Source organism: Copidosoma floridanum, unplaced genomic scaffold, assembly GCF_036245765.1.
Source record: "Copidosoma floridanum isolate Cflo_tuat_1 unplaced genomic scaffold, Cflo_Japanese_pri ptg000020l, whole genome shotgun sequence".
In the NCBI taxonomy this organism is placed as follows: Eukaryota; Metazoa; Arthropoda; class Insecta; order Hymenoptera; family Encyrtidae; genus Copidosoma; species Copidosoma floridanum.
This window is the reverse complement of record NW_028321897.1, coordinates 30,695,733-30,720,298: the sequence shown is the minus strand read 5'-3', so window position 1 is coordinate 30,720,298 and position 24,566 is coordinate 30,695,733. Positions and strand designations below refer to the sequence as shown.

The 24,566-nt window shown below is 34.7% G+C and overlaps 1 protein-coding gene across 2 annotated transcripts in view; it reads right to left on the bottom strand.

The window, feature by feature from the left end:
* The window catches only part of Ada2a (Transcriptional adapter 2A), a 182,710-nt gene extending 159,333 nt beyond the window's left edge, over nucleotides 1–23,377 (bottom strand). Inside the window, exons 1-2 of one of the 2 annotated variants that reach the window (XM_014361420.2) lie at nucleotides 23,103–23,377; nucleotides 21,254–22,746 (exon numbers count right to left, since the gene is read on the bottom strand). In XM_014361420.2, the coding sequence (XP_014216906.2) occupies nucleotides 21,410–22,746; nucleotides 23,103–23,163 (1,398 nt within the window). In that variant the 5' untranslated portion in view covers nucleotides 23,164–23,377 and the 3' untranslated portion in view covers nucleotides 21,254–21,409. Of the gene's footprint in view, nucleotides 1–21,253; nucleotides 22,747–23,102 lie in introns of those variants that run through there. The other variant, XM_089593826.1, reaches the window with a different exon arrangement.
* Between the last annotated feature and the right edge of the window lie 1,189 nt (nucleotides 23,378–24,566).

Here is a 24,566-nt window from a genome sequence, read left to right as displayed (position 1 = left end):
AGATGTCTAAAGAGACAGAGAGAGTATGTACGACTGCCTCCAATAGGGTTAACGGAATTTCCGATTCCCTAGGGTACCATGAACCGACTCCCTCTTCAACGGCTAACAGCAAAAAACGTGTTAACTAAAATTCTACCAATATCCTGTATTATTTTTGCAACATTATAAACATTCAAAACTACCTGTAAACATAATTATGTGAACTCGTGACAGACAAAGTACTATTAGCTTTACTACAACAATCATTATTATTACCGTTATTGTTATTGATATCAATCGTTTTTATTATCATTTTTATTGATATTAATTATTATTATTATTGATATTAATTATTATTATTATTTCTGTTATTATTATTATTTTTATTATCGTCGTCGTCGTCGTCGCCGTCGTCATCATCATCATCATTACTATTATTAATATTATTATTATAATTAATATTATTATTATCATAACTACTACAACTAATACTATAATTATAAGTTATGGCAACGGCCACCGTCACTACTGTTTAAGTATTAGTGTTAATTGATATTTCGTAACCCACCGATCGTATATTTACCCAAGCATTAATTGAATTGTTAAGCGATTTTCACCATTCTTTTTGCAACGAGCTTAGATGAGTAAACGAACGGTGATTAGCATAATTAAATATCAATAATATTCTATCTTAATGTTAATATTAAATTATATTGAAATTCTGTAAAATTTGGATGTAAAAGAGAAAGCAAAGACAAGAGTAAGTTCCCCTCCCCTTCTCTCGACGCATGTAGGAGAGCAAGCTAGATGTGGGAAGTGCCAATTTCTTAGTGGCTGAACTGGAGCAGTTCTAGCTAATTAGATTTTCGGCTATTGTATTTTCTTCAAGATTCACCCCCAGCAAGTTTTTCTGCGTTGTTCTCGAATCAGCGCGTCACTGAGATCCGCTACTTCTTATAAAAAGATCCGGATGCTCTGAAACTGCAGACTCTCTTAATTTTCAACCCTCGAACGGTAGACTAAGTAGTAAGAGTCCGCCTCTGCTACTTGGTCTTCCACGAGAACGATTTTCATTTCGGATACGGACACCTCGCTGGTTCGCTGCGTGCATATTTAGTCTCGAATAAAATTAAGTGTTTAAAGTTTATAACATTTTTAATTTCCCCTTTTCTTTCCAGCGTGGGCATAAACTCTGACGCGTACAGTAGTGGTACCCGCGGATCATCGGGAAATAATAAACTCTAACACGCACACCATTATTCGCTACGATAGTGGTACTATCCGAACACCGAAGAATAATTGAATTAACATGCACACCATTACTCGCAACGGTATTGGTACCCGAGGACCTATGGGAATTAAATAACGGATTGAATCAACGTAAAAATCTAGAACGAACACCAATACTCGTTACGGTATTGGTAGATTCTAATTGGGTTGTAAGTTAAAATACTATCGGTCCCCCCTACGTAACCCCTAGAAACAATACCTTTGCTCGTAACGGTACTTGTAGTTTCTAGGCCGCGAACGGTTACCCATTCGATAGGCCGCTCCGGGTGACTTCAACAAACCTTAGGCGTGCCGTGAGTAAGTGCATCGGAATACTGCACAGCAGTCGCTCCAAGTCGTGTTTAAACAGTCGTAACCCTTTTGCAAATACCCAATATAGTTTAAATTAACTATCCTGTAGCCCCACGTCCCACCTACGCTCCCAGTGCGTGTCCCGAGTTATTAAGCGCAAGCTTGGACTCAAAAATAAATCGTCGTGCCGACGTAACACTTTACAGCACTTAAAATACTTTTAAAGTGCACAACTAAGTATCATTCGTTTCTTAACCAGCTACCTATTCAACAATTATTCAAACATTTAATTTTGTTATTCTTAAAATTTGATATTTTTTTATAATACGCTATCAGTAGTGTTAACCAAAAATTTAAATTTTAATGGGAGTATTAAAGATTTAAAAATATACGAATGTATTGATAAGCTGTATGTATATATATGTGGGTAAGTCTGTACTAAACTGTACTCAAGGTTGGCAGTTACAAAAACTACAGTCAGTGCTTTCGTAATTGTCGTGCTGCTAACATCTCTCTTGTTTTCGTTTCGTATTGATTAAGTCTACATAAAACTAATTTATGAAAAGTCAGTCTACGTCTGTGTCGTTTCAATAAACGTTTCGATTAAACAGACTATCTTTTTATCCTGCGCCACACACATATTGTCTTTAGATTACGGGCACCAGCACGCCATCACTTCGCATTTATTTATTTATTTATTATCTTAGTGATTAATTTTTTCTGCTTCGCATCGTGAGTGATGCTAGGATAAAGAGGAAGAATCTTAAGTAAAAATCTTCACCTGTTGATGAAGACAAACGACAACTTGAAGAGATGCTGAACGGTTTAACAACGGAGAGTCCAACAGTGTCTGTCACAAGGATTTTTAGTGCAGTGACGTCAGAGGCTATGCTTGGCATTAGCAGTGTTGCAGATGCGTCCGAGGAGTCGGATGAGGTTTTTAAGGAGAGCGACGGTAAGTTGGTCATGTTTTTCCCTGTAGAACCCCAAAATCGGCATACTTAGTGATGGGTGGCATAGCAGGATTCGTAGATAATTCCAGGTAAGAGCATCAGAAGGGGGGGATTTATGTATGTATCTCTCACAAGTGGTGCCAAAGCACCACAGACATCTGTGGAGAAGAGGGAAGAGGGGAAACGGCTGTTGATAATTTCAGCTTTCTCTATCTTTTTATCGTTTTTCCTCTAATATAGTCGTGTTGCTTCTATTCCGAGCGTCAGAGATTTTTTATCGATCTTTTCCGCTATAGTATCTACTAAGTTGTTCTGGCATGACGTCCCTTTTAGTGTTTCTGCTATTATACGTGTGCGTTGCTGTTTTGTTTATATTATGAAGGCAGAATAAAGACTATCGTTGATTTATGTATAAAAAAGAAAAAAAAAATTAACTAGAGACAGATATCAATTAAAGGCCTAACCATTAAAATCTAATAAGACTAGAAACTCGATTATCTAAATTTCAGTTCAGCACACAATCGACGCATCATAAAATCTGCCAGGGAATTTTTTTCGTGTAACGTCAGAAACATAAGGATTAAATGTCATTATCAAAATTGACGGGAAAGATATTGTAGCGTGCGTTGAGCATAGAAAATAAATGTTAAAAACGAAAGTTTAATAAGATGATGTAATTTAATTGGTGATACAGGGCTTGTGTTTGGGCACGTGTGGCTGCGAAAGTGTCTATCATACAATCGTGCTTTGTATTCGAGTACGAGTGCATGCACCGGATCACGTCGGCGGGACTCGGATCTGTTTGAAAACGATAAAATGTATTTTTCAATTCCTCAGAATTAGAGGAGGAAGTGTTACACTGCCAGCAAATATGTTCAGGGACGACGGTGAGGACGTGGAATCTTCACGTAATAAGCCCGGGTAAATATATCGGTACAATGGAGCTGTAGCCGTACGCCAAAGTAGCCTTATCCACGTTGAAAATGAATGGGACATGTTTCTACAACTTTTACAAACAATCCCTAAAGATTTTCCAAGTCGTCAAAAACCGACAGGCTCGTGAAATACAGAGTTTTCCGTAGATACGTCTATAAAAGTATACGAAAAAAATAAAAATAAACAAAAAATGTGAAAAGCCGCCAGGCTCGAAAAATACATAGTTTTTTTTTGGATACGTCTATACGAGTATATAAAAAAATAGACAAAAATTATAATTTTTTTTAAGCTCTAGCACCAGGTTGGAATAAATAGAAAACATTAAAATTACTACTACACTCAATCCCCCGGAGTATTCTAAGCCGTAAAAGATCACTAGGTTCGAAAAATACATAGTTTTTTATAGATACGTCTACACAAGTATACGAAAAAATGGACAAAAATTGTATAATTTTTTTAAGCTAAGAAATATTATGAAATACTGAAATTCGAAATGAGAGATTATACTACAGCTTGAACAATCTCAGAAATAACATCACGCCTAGAAAAATTTATGCCAACCAACCAGCTTTTAAACCTGCTAACACCGGTGGACAGGTAAAAACACGTAAAGAAATCCCTAATTTATTTCAATCGGCATCTAAAACACCCATCAATGATAATTCGAGTATCAAGGAAACTGTTCAAAAAGAACTCGATGAAGGGGAAATTATGTAAGACTCATTAAACCAATCGATTACAACTGATTGAAATCCAGTAGAACTGACCAGACGCAAAAATAATATGAGAAGCGATTATAAACTAACAAATAAAATAATGTTCAAGCATTTCATAGATCACTTTACATCCGAACTCAGGGCTTTAAATTTATTTTACGTTACAGATTCTAAAATAAAGTCACCACACAAACTGAATTCGGAAACGCAAGAAAGACGTAAATTTCAAGTTCGTGATGTACTTATAAATCGAATCAATATCATGTGAAAACATTGCACATAAAGAAATCAACTAAACTTCTGGAAAAACTTAAGGAACTTAAAAAGTATGAATTTAATTTAAATCCCACTACCATTCGTCAAACACTTGATTAAATTAAATATAATTAAAAAAAAAAATAAAACTACATCACAATTCTGGGATAAATTTGAAGAAAATTTTCAAAGTTACAATGCAGTGTCCAAGAATGGTCCATTGAGTGAAGCAGAAAAACAAGACATGTTTTATCATGCGATTGTATTCGGAGTTCCAGAATATCAGGCCGTTGATTTCTTAAATTGCACGAGTTCGGGAGAGGGTCCATCTAATAAAAGACTAGAAACATACATTTTAGAAAATAAAGCTAATAAAAAACTTGTACTTAAATTAAAAAAAACACGACGGCTTTGCAGACTCGATCATTCGATAGGAGCAGTCAGTGCACGGCATGTGAAGTCGTTAGACACTTGACTGCGAACTACCCAAATGAAGAGCTAATATTTTGCTTTGAATGCAAAGAATTGGTTAACCATACCGCCAAAGACTTTCCTCTACGAAGTTAAGATTCAAATTGAGGCCATGGCAGAGGCAGAGGTCACGAAGCCGTACGCGGTAATTATAATAATTCACGAGGGTCTAAACGCCAACATAATTTGTCTCAAAATCAAAACAATAATGGGTCTAAGAGTGGTGAATACGAAAATCAAAATTCAAACAGAACAAACAGAGGCCAGACTTTTCATAACTCGAATAAAAGAGGTCAAAACAATAATATCAATAATAGGCCTAAAAACAAAAATTCGGACACTAACTCCATCAGCTTTAATACCAATCCCAATAGCAACACAACGAACAACGAAAAAGGTCCGAGTACCAACAGTGACATCACCACCTATTTTTTTATTTTGTATTCAAATCAAACTCTACAAAAAGTAAACTCAACATAAACAAGATTAGTTGCCGATACTAGTGCAACAGAGCCCTTAGTAAATTCTAAAATATACTTCAAAACATTTGATAATACAAATATGGGTCCCATCCGTTGTGCAAACAGTGACTCATCGGCAAACTTGGAAACGGAGGGAGGAGGCAGCATAATGGGAATTAATGACGATAAACTAATAGAGTTTGAAAATGTCATCTGTTCTAAAGACTTAGCAGAAAATTTATTATCATTTAGAAAATTCGTAAACATATGTTTCTTTATCTATTTAGACAGCAAAAAGTTAAATATTTTCGATTCTATACTAAACAACGTAGTTATTTCTGGAATTTACAATCAGCCATACTGGCTAGTTGATGTAGAAATTAATAGGGAGGCAAAACCCTAATCTCTAAATAATTTAAGCTTGTCAAAACAATTAGCGACATGTATAGCAACAAGTTCATCAAACCCTCCTAAGTACAGATCAGGTAAAGTAGCAGCCAAAGAAAAGAACACAATTGAAATTGAAAAATCGGTAACTCCTGTCCCAGAAGTAAGATCGACGAATATCGATAAAACGAACAAAAAATAAAATAACTTCGATTTTTAAAATACTGTTTTTAAGAGGGAAATACACGACGCAGACGAACTTTCAGTTGTAGAAATTTCAAAAAATGAATATCCATTCGGTGAAAAGTATGAAAAATTCAAAGAAAATAATAGAGCAATGCTCTGGCGTTCGGACACTATGAGTGCTCTCAGTCCTGTCTTCTATCCTACTAAATATGAGTACATTTCCGTATTCATCGATCCGTATTGATCGGAAGAGCATTCATTGACCCTAATATGACATAATCAAATGCATATTTGCGAGAACGGATGCTGATTTTAACTATGACACATATTCGGATCCACACGATAATTCGGGAAATCACGATGAAATCTATCATGCTCTATTAGCTAATATCAACAACGATCCTTCTTCTTATAAGCAAGTGATAAGACCAGCTGAAAGTTCTTTGTGGTTAGAAGCCATTAAGAAGGTTCTCGATGTCAAGGAATGAAGTTTGGGCAATAGTGAACAGGTCTACAAAATCTTCCGATGGTAAAAAGCCGAACATTATTGACACAAGATGGAGTTTAAAGTAGAAGCGGTCTTTAGATAATGCAGAAATATACAAAGCGCGTTTAGTCATTCAGGATTTCAAAGACAAAAATAACTACGACTTACAAGAGACTTAAGCACCAGTATCCTGAATGGCATTGGTTAGAGCCGTATTAGCAATTATAAATACATTTGATTTGGAGACTGCTCAGTTAAACGTAAAGACTGCATTTTTAAATGGAATGTTAGAGAGGAAATTTATATGGAAATATCCGAAGGTGAAAATTACTCACACAAAATTCGATGTACAAAAGTCTGCAAGCTGCATAAATCATTATATAGTTTAAAGATAAGCCCTAAGAAATGGAATAAGTGTTTTACTGAGACAGTTGTGAAAATCGGTCTCACACTCATCTCACATCTTCATGGACCATACTTTTTCGCGTGAAGAGGAGGAAACGAATTTCTTATCTTACTGCTATATGTAGACGATATAATTATTGGTAGCAATGATTCGGAGGAACTTAACGAAATTAAGACAAAACTTAAGGAGAAATTCGAAATGTCAAATCTTGGAGAGGCTGCAAATTTTCTAGGCATAGATATAGCTGGAAACAGACACTAAAGATCGATGACACTTATTCAAACCAAATACATAGAAAAATCTTTAAAAGATTTAGTTTCGAAAAAGAAATCCCACAATGTACACCTATGGTGTCAAAACAAGTGGCAAATCACAAAAGACAAGATCGCGAAAACTCCTCTGTTAAGAAGCTAGATTTGAATACTGCACTGAAAATGAATGTCCCTTACAGAGAAGCTGTAGGTAGCTTGCTCTATATAGCTAATACTACATGATCCGATATCACTATTACGGTTAATGTACTTAGTCGACACCAATTAAATCCCACTGAGGATGATTGGGCTATGATAAAAAGAGTATTTAGATACCTGATTGTTACGAAAGACCGCGGTTTAAACTATAGAGCACGTTTCAGTGCTTTAGAGGCATACTCCAACGCTAGCTTCGTGGATTTTAAAAATTCATTAACAACTAGTAGGTACGTGGTTCAATTATTCGGAAACATGGTCACTTGGAGAACACGCAAGCAAAACTATGTTTAGTTATCAACATGTCAGGTCGAATAAGTTGCGATAAGTGAGGCTTTCCAAGAACTCGTGGCGCTCAGTCTTTCGGTACCTTTCATTTTAAATCGGTCGTTTATACCAATGAGGCTCAGATGTGATAATCGCACGGCAATAGCCAGTACCAAGACCGGAGGTGGTGGCAAGTTGCAACATATGATTGACGTGCGTGAGCACTACGTAAAAGAATGCGTTACTAGTATAGAGGCTTGGTAGATGTGGTGTAGGTAAAATCGCCAGAACAACTATCCGATATTTTCACGAAGCCATTAACATTCGAGATGCTTAACAATTTGACCCAAGTGATGTTCAACGATAATTTAATTCAGTAATCTCATTCGAAATTTGCATGGATTTAAGGGGGCTTGGGCGATTTTGAATTAAATGCTGGATAGGTCTGAAATTCAGAGATTATACAGATAAAGTTTGCTAGATTTTTTTAGGAAAACAAAATAGGTAGGTCAACACATTTATTTTCGAGCAAATCGCTTGTGAAAATTCGTCATTTTAACACGCAACCTTACGGAACCCGAAATTCAATAGACTGCCGTACCGCAATAAAAAGCTGTGGGCCCACACATTAAATTGGTACATGTACTTGAAAGTATAAAGAATCTATTATTTAAAAAAAAGAATAGGATCAACACGTTAAATTTTGAGAAAATAGCGAGGAAAACATCGAACATGAGAATTGTTTTGTTCAGGTACTATAAGTGCGCATGCGCTGTACATTCATAAACATACAAGCATGAAAATTTAAGTCTAACACAAGTATAGGTATATAATAGCAGATGAGAGCAAGAGAGTACGGTGTTGTCAGCTTTATCGTGGCAGGGCCATCATCTTTACACAAGGTACTTCGGGAAGACTAATAAATTTTTTAATATCGATTTTCCCAATGATTTTTCCGCGTATTATTGCTATTTTGTTCACACATGTGTATAATCAAAATGATTGTAACAAAAATATTACAAAGAATCATTTGTATGACAAGTACCCCACAGGGGCCCCTCAATAGATACGACACCAAACGCCCAAGCCTCCTTAAGACACATATTTATATTTGCATATTAATTTCTTTTTGTGTGTAAAGGTGACTAATTCGTTAACGGATATTTGGAGGATGACAAAGGTTTATGACCCAGCAAGATTGATAGGGTTCCAGGTCGGATGATTAAATATATCGATACAAAATAAAATGTAGCAAATAGGTAAAATACGTTTATGTTACTTCTATGCACAATTTGCGAGGATTTTGTAAGCCATAAAAGGCCGCCAGGCTGGAAAAATTCTCATAGATAAGTCTATACAAGTACACGAAAAAATGGGAAGAAAATTGATAACTTTTTTTAAGCTATTGTGTCACCTTGGAAATAAATAGAATACGTTTCTTATTACTTTAACACATAATCCCTTATGCTTTTTAAGAGGCTTAGGAAATACAGCTTAGGTGACGTAAAGCTTTTTTAAAGAACTGTGAGAATTTGTCATCAATGATCCGATGCATGTATCTGCGTGCAACTGAAGAACTCATTATTTTCCAATACGATCGGCCTGTTTTGGCTTGAAAGAATTTGAGTTAAGTCAGTATACGTCTGTGCTGTTTAAATAAACGTTCTGTTACAAAAATTTTGTCTTTTTATTCTGTGCCATACGCACAATAATATTACAATTTATCAAAATAAAAAGTAGTCTTTACGCGTAAGGAAAAATTTCGAGTATTTTTGAGGGAGCGTGTGCCATCAACATTATTTGTCAAGTGCACATGTAGTGCACTACGAACTTATGATGACTACCGTTTTCTTGCAGTACAAATGACTTTGAAAAGAAGAAAAAGTGCGTTTCCAAAGGATAGTACACAGTTACTGACATTGTCAACAGTGAATTTATAAAAAAGCACTGTGGCTATGACAACTGAGTAGCGATTTTTAATTACTCCTTGAAAATTAATTAGGCATACTTAATTTACATAACTTCGAATTATCAGATTTTTATTGTTCCAGTAAAAATCACCTCAGACACCTTAACATTCTCTTAAAAACAAACGCTTTCTCTTTATATCTACATCCAGTTCAACCTTATACAACGTCCATGCGCTCTCGCACAGAACCCTGAAGACCCCCAAAATACTCTAGGTCTTCAATCCCTCTTGCTTCCATCAGATGCATCTCCATAATCTCACCAAATAACCGCGACTTCAATCCGTACGCTCCCTTCAGGAGCACCCTTCTATCCACCGTATCCTTTACGGCCTTAACCCTATACAACACTTACACTAATCACAAGCACGCTTCCAAATACACAATACCCAGTGGACTCACAGACCTACACACACGCACAATAACACCAAAATTAAGCTTCTCTAACTCCTATTCCGGCACAAGCCAAGATTCGAGCTTCGCCCAGATGCGTAAGTGCCCCTCCTCTCATCCCTATGAGAGCGAACTAGCCTTTCAGTCAAAAATTATTAGCTAAAAATTTAACTATTAATTGTTGCTTTAATTATAGCTATAAAGACCTACATCTTACTAATATATAAAGCAGAAGCGCTAGAACCGTTGTAATCACTAACCGCGAAAACTACTGAACCGATTTCGTTGAAATTTTGCACACTGATTCATGATACTTCCTAGATGGTTTTAGCATAGTTTTTATCTTAAAAAATTTAATAACAATAGCAATAAATGAGCTCAAAGTTTTGCAAAAATACGTCAGCTTTCCACTTTAGTTCAGTAAAATCCGCTAGGTGGCGTCGACATAAAATCGAAGCTACCTGCAACATAATTAAATAAGTGTGGTTATAATAGGCCGGAGCGTCTCCATAGTGTTGTAGTCGAGTTTTCGGCAACTCAACGAGCTGCATAGAGAATGCTTATGATAGTCTTGCAGCTGGGTATCCCGGTTACGGACGACACTCTACTCTAAGGGGGAAAGGACCTAGGTGTCCATTTACCCTGAATCTCGATGAGTGCGATCAAAAAAAAAAAAACTAATTCCAACCGATGCCATCTCTGCCACAATACCAGGAGACATGTAGCCAGAGCACAATCTGATTCAACTCATCAGAGTTGTGAGGGAGTCCCACCATCCCACCTGGTGCAGTAAGAGAATTTGTGGCTACAAATGTAAGCAAGGGAAAACAGCTCTGAGCTCTGAGGGGCATGAGCAGCCACAACGGCTACCTTCTTGGTCGTCGCGTCCCCAATCCGCTTACCCACATGTTCCCGTCTAACGATGAGCGGTTGGTTATCCAGGGAACGACCCGAAGACGAGATATTCTTTGGTCAGCAGCGTACCTTCCTCCATCACAGTCTCCGTACATCAAGACTCCCAGGGTAATAATCAAGCAACCGTAGCCAGCTCTTCATCATCAGGAATAAGAATAGCCTGGAAGTTTCACCACTGGCGCTTTTTAGCGCCATTATAAGTATTTACGTTCCCTACTTAACCATCAATTTCATCGGTTCTTTTTAGGATCCATCTAAGTGTAAGCTACCTTGCCAACTAATACATTTTTATTACCATTTCCGGAAGCGATTCGTCGACTGAAAGACTATATTAACTAAAGACGGGCACTATTAAACCAAGTCAGCCATTCACTAGCAGACGTCACCTGCGGCGTTGTTCTTCGCAAGGCTGGAAAACCCGGTGACCGACGACCCTATATTACCCTCTTGACTCTAAGCATTCAATCAGGAATCACTGATCCTCTCCAAGGTCTGCGCTGGTCAAACCTATAACAGCTATAAAGGAAAAAAGACTTGAGCCAACGGGACAGCCTCCACTGGACAAGTATCACTAACCAATCTCCCCATCTAAGATCACCAAAACATCTGAATCTGCAACTAAAAAAGGTGCTTTAGACACCAACGTCTTCGACCGTTATACCGGGAGACGTTGGGAAAGAGCACTACAACTAGCCCCAAAGCTTCGGACTTTGTAATTTTTCTCCCAATCAGTCTGGGTCTTCAACAGCAAGCCAGAGAAGATCACCCTGAGGTATCCAGGCAGTCACAATTGCTGTTAACTGCAGTCAAGAAAGAGTTAACTTAAAAAGCTCACCGGTCTTTTTTAGGGCCATTGGACGTCAAACTACCTTGCCAAAAAATATATTAGAACTTAACAAAGTTGACAGAAAACACACTTTAGGGGTCACACAAATTTTAAGCATGCCAAAAGTCGCAAGAGGGTGAATCGGAAGAAAAACTTCAAGTGTATCTAACAAATACAATTTTACTTAGGCGTCAAGAAACTGACGCAGAAAATTTATCGAGATTGAAACAGCAGCGTCAAAATCGACAACTAAGGAGTCCATTACGTGAGAGATCAGCTTTTCATTTTACCCTCACAGCAATCTCTGAAATCTTTAAAGATCCTACTTCAGATTTTTTAATGAGTAGAAAATGTATTTGTGTTTTTGTGGCAATAAAAATGTATGGTTTAAGGTCCAGGACTTAGTTGCTCTGGTAATAAAGTTGTGAGATATGAGAAAAAAAATTTTTTTTTAATCTAAATTTTTTGGGGGTTTAAAATCTTAACAGCTTTAAAGCTTTAAAAAATAGCTGTTTTCGTGAATTACACGGGAGAAACTGTAAATCAACGGCTTCTTATAGCCACCGATTATTTTATGGCATAAAGAACGCACGGTACTTTTCAGCATAATAGTTTTTTTGAATTTTTACACCTCATTATCTAACCAAATAAACTATATGGATTCCAAAAAAATATGTTTTTAATAAGAAGATTTTTGTTCTGAGATGTATCAGGAATATGTGTAAAATTTCTAACTGAAAATGTTTCACATTACATGTCAACACACTACGGTGTTTTATTTAGTCAGTCTTGGGCGAAGCCGAGACGGGGGGCTGCTAGTTTATAGATATAATTAACTACAATGTACCTATTAATGTAGCTTATTATTGGCTGTAAAATGTAGGTGTTTATAGCTATAAATTTTGCGCAAATTTAAAAGAAAAAATGTTTCTAAATCTGATTTTTTTTAAAAGTTATATCAGCCATGAAAGGTGATATCATGTGAATGATAACTTAAAAACTGGGGGATTAATTAATTTTCGGACAATATTTTAAACAGTTTATATTAATAAACGAATGTTTTCCTATTTTTTACTTTGTTTAAAAGTACTTGAAGCCCTTAGCTTTGGTATGATCATTTCGATGATAACACCACTAGTGGCTATCATGTTTACAAAAAAATTAGATTAAGAAACATTTTTTCTTTGAAATTCGCTCAAAATTTATAGCTATTAACTCTTACATTTTACAGCTAATAATAAGCTACAATTATAGGTACATTGTAGTTCACTATAGCTATAAATATAGGTATTTATAGCTCTAATTAAAGCTACAATTAAAAGCTAAATTTTTAGCCAATAATTTTTGACTGAGCTCCTAAATTTTCCGTCATTTTCCTTTTTTTTTCTTTTCTTATGCCCTTTTGTCTTTTAGGGTAACTTGTCCTCACACACGTGTCCCATGCGGGGAGGTTAGTTTTTAGTCGGTAGGCACACCAGGTAAATCCGACACTATCACCGAATTAGCTGGGGTGTCTATGAAGATTTCCTCCTCCCCGCTATAACAAAAAAAAAAAATCTACATCCAGCTTGAAAAACTTACAATAAACATCAATCAAAGTATAAGAAAAGGCCAAAAAACGTGCACGTTTTACTTTGCTACATCAGAGAATATAGAATATATCTCTTTAAGTACAGAAGGCCAGGGCAGGCCTTTTCTTGTTTCCAACTTTTGAGGCACATAAATTTAGTTAGGTATCCCATAAGGCAAGTGGCGTTAGCGTTGGGGGTAGTGTACCGAAGCAGAAACTGTCGTTACCATGTGGGTCAGTGCTGTAGGAAACAGTTACCATGTGTTACAGATCAGCTAAATCTATTACCATATGCATCGACGCAGTAGGTAAACCAACTAAAATGTCAAAAAAAGCTCCTTTTGAACGTCTTCAATTTTTTATTACCACACTTGATTTTCCTAAATAATAATTATGATTATTCCACGTGTGGATGCAAAATGTTACGTATTATATTTATGTGCATGTAAATTATAGTATGATATATAATGTATAGCGTTGCAGATCAAAACTGGTGTAAATTCGATTAAATAAAAACTTTTCTTTGCGATGAAACAAATTTGTTTTTTTTCTTTTGTAATCTTTCATTAGGATTACACAACATTTTTATGTTAAACTATTTTGCCTGCGCATCTATATACTTTTTTAGATAGCAGACCGCTTGATATATGATATACATGCATAATTGCATTTGTTTTTAAAGTCATAACCTGGATCATAATCAGGATTAACGAGATTAAGGACTTTGATCTCAGAGTATCAGATGCATCACAATCATCTTCTTAATTACTTTTAGTGTAAAAAAAAAATCGCCAACAGTGATATTTTACTATTAAAAATTTATTATTTGATGTCGAAAATCATCAATTACTGATCGGATGAAAAAAAACATCGTCCAAATGCCTAGAGTGAGTTGTTCGTACAGGGGGTGTGGCAACAGCACCATGAAAACGCCAGACCGGACATTTCATCGCTTTCCAATCAAAAATGAGATTCTGTAAGTAAAAAGAAGTTGTGTACGTTACAAATAGCTTTTTACTCGTTTTTAGCATATACTTGTATAGTTTTTGACGCTACATGTCACCGCGGTGTTAGCTAATTGTCATGCAAATTTATGCTATTTGCGAGGTTCATATATAATGACATGACAACAGCAATTTTTTTGTTTTTATCAGTGTGCATGGTTACATACCTTAGATGTTTAAATTGACATCACTTACTCACTTAGCCCATATACGTTTGACAGCTACATTATAGTATACATGGGTTATTCTACGAAAAAGGAAAAAATGTCAAAAGCCGGAATAAACGAACCTCTATTTAATTGTTGAAATATTGTTTATTTAGCCGTAACCAAAATAAGTCAAATTGTCTGGGGCCCTGCTGGATCTGGACTGAAAAAATAATTTCAACGACTTTCTTATTTTATTTAAGAATAATAGTAGTGTTATTGGCTCATGTAGAATTTTATTATTACTGAGAAGACGGCGCTCTCAATAAAAATTTGAGTTAGTCCTTGTATTTGTACAATGTACTTACCTTTGATATTTATACGAGCTTAAATACAATAAACATATAAAAACATACATAAACAACAGACTTAAAAAAAAACTCACGACCCTTTCATGTTCGTTGAAAAATCTAACTAATATTTTCGCAAAAATTTATGAGAAGTGATATAATTTTAAGTTTTCGAACTAAGAGTTGCTATGTTTTTTCGAAGAATTCTTTTCTCTATACGTATATATGGTAGTTTCTATCTTTCTTTCCCACTAGCGCTATCCCATTGGTTGGGAGTAAAATGCATATAGCCGAATGAAAACAGTCAGAATTCTTTCTAAACCACTCCCCATATTATCTCGTGAGGCGGATGGTTCTTCGCTTGTGAACGATTAAATTACAATAACCGGGCGGTCCTTATCACTCTTATTCGACCTTTTTTGAAAAGAATAGAGAATTTTGAAGGCTGATAACTGATGTGAGGACGGAGAATGCTAATAGGAGCGCCTCTAGGTGATTAACACCTTCATTAACACATACAATTTAAGATAAGCCCCGCCTACTTTTTAGGAGGTAAATACTAAAAATTCTCTTGTAGTGAATTTAAGTACGGCGTAATAGTTTATATAATTTTATTCCCATAAAATAAAGTATTTGAAACTCTTGAGTATGCAGAAGCTCTCCTCATTTTTATTAGACATTATAGAGAAGGAAATATATTAAACCAAAATCTTTTTTTATTAAAAAAAACAAAATCCATGCAATTTTCTACACTTTAATCCCAAAATTTTCATGTAAAAAGTTTACTGGGGTGTTTTTATTTATTTGTGTAAACCAAAGAAAATATTTCAAACTGTCGTAGAGTGACTTCTTATTTATAAGAAAAGTCTATTGAAATATAGGGTGCCTCATTAAAATGTAATATGTAATCTACAAAATCTGTTAATTACAGAAAAAGGGTTTCTTGTATTATTCTATTATGCGAGGATTATTCACATAAAAAGTTTGTAGCCAAAATATATAAGGTAATAGACTTTTTAGATAAACTTATCTAATTTGTAATATTATTGTTTTTTTTAATTTGAGTTACGTTTCAAATATTTAATCAGAAAATTGAAAATATGAACAGCACGGTTTTTTTGGAAGGTGATCCATGTGCTGGATGGTTTTGTCTATAATATGGGTGTGTACAGATACACTGCCATAGTTGGAAAACTATTTTGATAAGAAAACATGAACGTATGTATTTTTTTACAACACGAAAAACTTTCAATTTCGTATGAAAAAAATGAATATTGTGTGTGTGTGTGTGTGTGTGTGTGTGTGTGTGTGTGCAGTAATACTTCTACACCTTTTACTTACGAAACGCATGGACTTTCTTCATTGTAATGTGGAGCAGATTTATGATTTTGTATTTAGTATTTAAGATTGTTTTAACTTGATTTGCAGTGGTTTTTTGTATTGACTAGCGAAACAGATAACTAATTTTTTTTCTCTTTTCCGTTGTTTGCGCTTAAAAAGTTTTTATTTGTACACATCTCTTGTTTTTAAAAATTAACTAGTATGAAAGAATGGGTTCGACTATCTGGAAATGAAAGCTTCAGCGAGATGGATGAGATGACTTTGGAAAACAAACGCCTCTGCTCTGACCACTTTAAGCCGGCTGATTTTTGTATCCATGGAGTTGGTAAAAAGGTTTTACAAAATAATTCTGTACCGATTGGCATCAATGCTATTGTTGAAAGAGTGGTTACCGATGTTGATACACTTGAACTTCAACAAAATACAATAAGAATCAATGATTTGAACGTAACTCTTTCACAATGTAATGTTAATGTCAATTTTGGAGGTGTTGGTAGCTGTAGTGAACCGCTTGATAATTTTGGAGGTGTTAGTAGCTGTAGTAAATTGCTTGATAATTTCGGAAACGGAGATGTTGCTAATGACAATTTACCTGTACAGAACGGCACAAATGATAACGAAAAAGAATGTCAAAAAAATTTTACCCGTAAAAGGAAATCTCGTGCTAATGTTCGAGTAAGTATTTATTACTTACAAAAACAAAAAAATAAATTATTAACGAAATTACAGCAAATGCGGTTGAAAATGAAAGGTCTTCAAGTAAAATTGAACAGGTTAACGTCAAAACCAGTGAAACCGTTAACTAAAGACGAAATCGTTACGCAGGCGTCTAATTATTTGAACGAAAACTCTTTGATTTTATTGAAAATGCAGTTGTATCATAGTAATCAGGTTCGCAAATGGGACGAGGACAAGAAAAAGTTTGCTCTGGGATTGTATTTTAAGTCACCAAAAGCTTACAAATATCTTCGCCAAGAAAAAGAGATCGCGTTGCCTTGTATATCGTTAATGAAAGAGTGCGCGAATGAACTAAGTTTAAGTTCGGGTATAAACAGCGATGTATTTCGATTACTAAAAATAAAAGCTGAGAAAATGTCAGAACTTGAACGGGAGTGTGTTCTTATTTGGGATGAGGTAGCTATTAAACCGTGTTTAGAGTACAATCGAAAAGAAGATTATATCGAAGATTTCGCTGACTTAGGAAATTATGGGCGTAGCGATAAAATGGCTAATATTGCGTTAGTTGCTATGGTATCGGGTTTATCGTATTCTTGGAAGCAAGCAATTTATTTTTCGTATTCTGCGGGTCCTGTATCTGGGGAATTTTTGAAATAAATTATTCCGGATATAATTAATGCAGTTGAAAAAACGGGTTTAAGAATTCGAGCGATGGTTTGCGATCAGGGATCTTCGAATCAAAAAGCAATCGGTCTTTTAAGTATTACAGATGAGAAACCGTACATAGAGTACAATGGACGAAAAATATTTTTTTTATACGATCCTCCACATGTGATGAAATGCTTTAGAAATAATTAGATCGGTCATAATTACATGATAAATTGCCAAAATATTTCATGGAGTTCTATTCGCGAATTGCGTGATCTCGAGCGTAATAAAAAATGCAGAGCGGCTCCTAAATTAACTGACAGGCATTTGAATCCAACGAAATTTGAAAGAATGAATGTTAGATTAGCTGTTTAAGTTCTTAGCGCCTCAGTAAGTAAAGCAATGTTAACAGGATGGAGTACGGGAGAGTTAAAAGATTCTTCATGCGTTGCAACTGCCAATTTTTTACTTATCATGAATAATATATTTGATTGTTTAAATGCCCGGCATCCACAAGATAATAATCTTTTGAGACGTGGCTTAAGTAAACATAACCCCAAAACCGAGGAAACTTTGCGTGATGCTCTTCCTTATATTGCTAAAATTGTAATGTTTACTGGTAAATCTTTTAAAGTCTTGGATTGTTTTGTAAATTTAATACTAACCATTATTAGTGTATTGTTATTGTGGGAAGAGCTAAAAGCACAACGTAGAAGCTATTTACTTACCGGAAAGTTAAACCAAGATGCATTAGAAAACTTTTTTGCCATAATTAGATCTTTACTTGGAAAGAATACCCATCCTACAGCATTGCAATTTCGAAAAATTTTCCAGCATACAATTGTAACGACTTTTTTGTTTCCTCCTAAAGGAACTAATTGTGAACATGATAGGACGATAAATTTATTAAATGATTGCTCTGAAGTTGTTAATAAGAATAGGAAACAGGAAGTAACACTAAATGAAGTTGAATCGAATATTGAGACCTGGGCTAGCCAGGAGTATTTTGATGTTGAAGAGAATAATGATGATGACGTAAAAGAAAATTTTGATTCACAGGTCACTTCTCAACAAAAAGTTACTTTGGAAAAATGTGCTATGAAGTATGTTGCTTGTTATCTTGTTTATAAGTGCAGAAATAAATTTAGTTGCGAATCTTGTTTGAACGTGTTTGCCAGAGATGACAAAAGTTTTTGTGATGAAAGTGATCTTTTAATTTTTTTTAAAGCATACTCTATACCAGAAAATGAGCTTGGAAACTTAATTGTGCCATCTGATGAATTTTTTTCTCTTATTCAACTTGCTTATGAAATTTTTTATACTGAATTTCGAAATCACATTACAGAAAAGTTTATTGCTAAAAATTTAAAGTGTTGTATTGAAAAGATAGTTAAGCAGAGGTTCAGCTGTATTTGGTCGGAAGAAACGTGTACAGAGCATCGGGATTACGTTATCGAACTCTTTGTAAGAATGCATATTTTTTATTATTTGAAATGGATGTCCAGAGATGCACGAGATAATGAAAAAAAAAGAGCGACAACTTCATATTCGTATAAACCTTGCGCCAAATTACAAAAATTGCAGCGGTAACTTTAAGGGGGCTCCTACGACTACTGCTGAGGTCAAAGACAAACAAAAAATAAAGTTTTGTTTTTCAATAAACAAATGTGTCTGAAAATCATTATGATATTTTTAATAACGTATGAAGTGGGAAAAATGATATTAATGTGTGCAGTTTAACTTTGTACGAAAAATTAATTATTGTTTTGACCAGTCTAGTGCATACGAGGGTACACCACCAGAGTACCAGACCAGACCACCAGACAACCTGTGTTGGTGTAGTATAGCGATGTAATATATAGATATATGGTATATATATGTCGTGAACAAGTACGTCTGCTACCTACGTGACCTCCTGACCTCCCGGACACTATTTATTTATTTCCATCACAAATATCTCGCTAAAATGGTCCTTTATCCACAATTTTTAATACAGCATATTACAGAGGAAGACTTCATCTACAAAACGTACATATTCAGTCTGCTGGGACATTTAATTTAGGTTTATTATAAACGAAAACAAATTGTTTTTCACGCTGCCCCATAGGAACACGTGCTAATAGTTACAACTTTGAGCTCGGATTTCTCAAAATTTTGACCCATTCGAAATATAATTTAGACTACCATTAAATTCAGTAGACTTTTATTTACAAGAAATAATATATCTCTGTTTGGGGACTTTCGCGAAGGAGCCCCCTTAAATATTTTAGAATAAGTATTGAATCCAAAGAAATTAATTCTTACGTAGTAACAATGTTTCGAAGATATCTTTTATGATGTAAACCAAGCGAGCAATTACTATTAATAAATAACAGTGACGATTTCTTATTCTAAGGTTTCTACCCACTAATCGGTTATTTAAGCGTCGAGAATGTTTATCCAAGTTTTTCACTAGAACACTATTTAAGTGGTATTTATTGTTCATTGTACTTATTAATAATTTATGGACCAAAACATTCAGTGTATTGGCTCATTGCTGTAATTTTAGTCAAGATTTATTAGATCATATTAATAGCTTTTTCGTTATCATTTAATTACTGTAATTTTACTGTACTTCATTAATATATTTTTGCATGCATTATTGTGCACACTGATTTAATATTTGTATATAATTAATATTTTCCGTTTTTATAATAGTTGGCATGTTAAGCAAATAGTGATTTTTGTTTCTGGAAAATATGTATTTGTGATAAGTATGTATCTAGTAATATTTGTAGTATATAATAATTGTTGTTCCTAGAAATTATGTATTGGTGTTAAATATCTATATAGTAATTGTTACAGTTTATCGTACATACATTGGAGTTGATTGTATTGAAGAAAAAATTCATTCCATTTTTCGACTGTGCATGATGATAATTGCTGTTTGCTCTTAACTAATTGTTCCCTCTTATCTTATTGCTACAGATAGTATCTTAATATCTTTAACTTATAGCATAGTCATGTAATATATACATACATAATCACAAAACCATATAAAAATTTAAATTTAAAGTTTTCAAATTACTTATAAACTTGTGGCAATAAGACAACTAATGCACCTCTTCCCATCCCATCCTGATGGAAGAAACTGCCGCCTTCACGTTGGCTTCCATTGAGTAATTCCAGTAATTTAGTCAAACAATAATCGTAGATCTATATTTTCATAATTAAAATCGTCAAACACTTTGTTTTACTACATTTTTTACTGGAATTAGCTGAGAGCAGACGAACTTTGCCGTAATATATAATAATACGTAACATTTTGCATCCATACGTGAAATAATCATAATTATTATTTAGGCAAATCAAGTGTGGTAATAAAAAATTGAAGACGTTCAAAAGGAGCTTTTTTTGACATTTTAGTTGGTTTACCTACGACGTCGATGCATATGGTAATAGATTCAGCTGATCTGTAACACATGGTAACTGTTTCCTACAGCACCAACCCACATGGTAACAACAGTTTCTGCTTCGGTACACTACCCCCAACGCTAACGCCACCTGCCTTATGGGGTACCTAACTAAATTTATGTGCCTCAAAAGTTGGAAACAAGAAAAGGCCTGCCCTGGCCTTCTATACTTAAAGAGATATATTCTATATTCTCTGGCTACATCGCTTCTTAATTTGGTATTGATAATACAAGTTCGAAATTGTATAAAGTAAAGAGTATTAAATACGCAAGCAATCGATTCTTGAAATTTTTTTATTCTATTTTTTTCATTTAAAAATTTGTAGTCAGAGTTTTTTGGAATTAACATGCATATGTAACATTAAATAATAATAGTGGATGACTTAACAATTAAGATAATAATCACTAGTTAAATTTTAGAAGGAGCTTTTAATGAATGAAGTCAAAGTTACAAATCATTCAGTGCTTCGAGTTCTCCAACAAAATCCCACATGAGCAGCGCACCAAATATAAACTACAGAACGTTTTTCATTCAATACTTCGTTCATCATCATTCAATACTTTGCTTTAAAAACCTTTAATATATCCTTCTTTTACAAGTAATTCATGGATTTTTTTAGTTTTATTAACATCAATTTTCAATAATTGCCTTGCTTCAGCTAATTTTACAAAACCACATTTTTTATTTTCATTCATCAGTAGGAGTTTATATTTAATGTATGCTTCAGGAACAACTCTAATTACTGAGCAAAGATTTTTTTCATTTGATGATAACTTGTTGTAGCCAAGCAATCCATATACTTTAATTGGTGAAGCTTTTTTGCGACGTAAGAAATTTTCTTTATAACAGTTGTACCCAGCTTCTGGAACTGCATTCTTCAATTTAAACTGTAAAAGGCTAATTTTTTTTTTCTCTGCATAAAATTCATTTTGTAACTCAGAAAGTTCTTCAAACAACAAAATACAACTAAAACATTTAATTCCATTCCTTCTATAATAAAATAGTTTCTGTAAATAAGCACGTACTTCACCAATTTGATTTATGCAATCAACAATATAATCAAATTGAATTCCATTCAATGTTTGTGTAAATATACTAAATCTCTCAATAAGTAATTTAGTAACAGATCGATGTAAAGTTGACATTGTTTTTTGTAATGAAATAAGACCATGTTCTTTAATAATTTTTTTTCTTCTTTCTCGTTCCCTTAGTTTTGTGTTGTAAGCTTCAACTAAAGATATTTGTAGGTTTTGAGCTAATTTATCATGCGAATGGTAAGAAAAATTTTTATACTGTAGGTGAGGAATAAGGTGTTCAGCATGGTTATCAAAGTCATACTCAAAATCTGACCTAGCAGCATGATAGCCAGACATTAATTTGTAATTTAAACACTCTGTAGCATATCTTGGTGGATTTTCTGTTTCTTCTACTTTAAACAGGTAAAATACTGGTTCCATACCATAACGATAAGTTACAGTATCTTTTAATACAGGTAGATTCGGTAAAGACTGATTATCAATGTAACACTGTAGATAATGCTTTTTACAATCATCAGAAGACCTCCCTGTTAGTCTAAGTGATACATCCATCCAATTCCCAAATCCACATTCTTGTATAAGTTTTGTGAGACTTTCTTCTTCTCTAGCACTCCAGTTGGAGGAGCCAATCATTGAAAAACTATTTTCAATAATTGTATAAGTATGATAATTTTTATGGTGTACAGTTTCACGTCCCTTGGCAAAACATGAAATGCATAGAGTTGTAACAGCACAAGTTGTGCAACGAACGTAAGGTTCAGAAACTAAATTTTCACAAGTAATACAAAATACGTCTGACGTAAATATTTTCTTTCTCTCAACTGATATGTCAAGCTGCTTACAATGTTCAATACTTGTCATCCAGTCTGAAAGTAAGAAAATAATTACTAACAATACAGAAGACATAACATTGCACACGTTATTTTTTCAGTGCAATAAATTAAATAATTATTTTTTGGACCAATGAATAAGTCAACAAATTTACTATTTTGTTACTCCATAATTAACACTTGATGTTCCTGATCTCATTGTTTGTTATAAATAATGAAAATCCTACACAATAAATAATGAACGAATATTTAACAGGTTACACATTCGCGAAACTATTAAATGTACGCTGTTATTGAGAAAACAAGTAAACATTTTAGTTATGGTCATTACGGACGAATATGCAGAATATACAGAAAAATGAAATTTTACTCTATTAATTCAATACTATTACCTTTTGGAAATTGTAATTCTGTGGCATCTTCTTCAACTGCATCAATATTGAGGTGTGACATGTTTATATTCTTGAATATGGCTAATTATACAAACTGAGGAGCAAACAATTAGTTTATTTCTAGGTTTTAAAGCACTATTTTCGGCAATTTTCTTAAGCACTGCGTAAGATCGCAGTTACACCATAGAGATCTCTATGGGTTACACGGCTGCGGAAGTAACCAACGGAACGTCACTGCGTCAGAAAAAAAGGTTCCCCCACTATCGGTTTAGCAAGTGACGCTTCCGCTTCCGTTGGACTGGTTGGACACAAAGTGCATCGTGCACATGGACGCGGAACTGTACGTTGCATCAGAGTAGCAGCCAATGGTCATGAAGAGTTCAAGCGAGAATAGTTTGATATTGTGTATTTAATCAAAATTATTATCGGATGACTGTAATTTTTTTAGCATTTACTGACAGCTAACACTGCTATTGAACCAAGAGCCAAGGCCGAAGGGAGGTCAAAATTTTAACCAGCCGCCACTCTCACCAGAATTGAGGAACCTTACAATCAGGGCTCCCGAAAGTGGCACCCAAAGTAGCGCAAAATTCAAATGGGCTATATGGAGCAAAACGCAAAAACCCACATAACTCAACAGAATTATCTAACATAATAAATAAATAAACCCCAAGCTATTAAACCCAAAAACCCAATGCTAAATAACCCAGTAACACGGAACGCCTACTGGCCACTTTTAAATTTAATGCTTTAAATAATAACAAAAGCGCCAATCACCACACAACCCGGGGCGCTTACTGGCCGCTTTGTTTATTAATTGAATAAATAAAATAACACAAGCGCCAATCACCACACAACCGGGGGCGCTTACTGGCCGCTTTGTTTATTAATTGAATAAATAAAATAACACAAGCGCCAATCACCACACAACCCGGGGCGCTTACTGGCCGCTTTGTTTATTAATTGAATAAATAAAATAACACAAGCGCCAATCACCACACAACCCAGGGCGCTTACTGGCCGCTTTGTTAATTAATATAATAAATAAAATAACAAAAGCGCCAATCACCACACAACCCGGGGCACTTACTGGCCGCTTTGTTTATTAATTGAATAAATAAAATAACACAAGCGCCAATCACCACACAACCCGGGGCGCTTACTGGCCGCTTTGTTTATTAATTGAATAAATAAAATAACACAAGCGCCAATCACCACACAACCCGGGGCGCTTACTGGCCACTTTGTTAATTAATATGATAAATAAAATAACGCAAGCGCCAATCCCCACACAACCCGGGGCGCTTACTGACCGATTTGTTTATTAATTCAACAAATAAAATAACACAACAATTAATAACTTTGAATTCATTATATTATTAATCAAAGTGGCCAGTAAGCGCACTGGGTTGTGTGGTGATTGGCGCTTTTGTTATTTTATTTATTTAATTAATAAACGAAGTG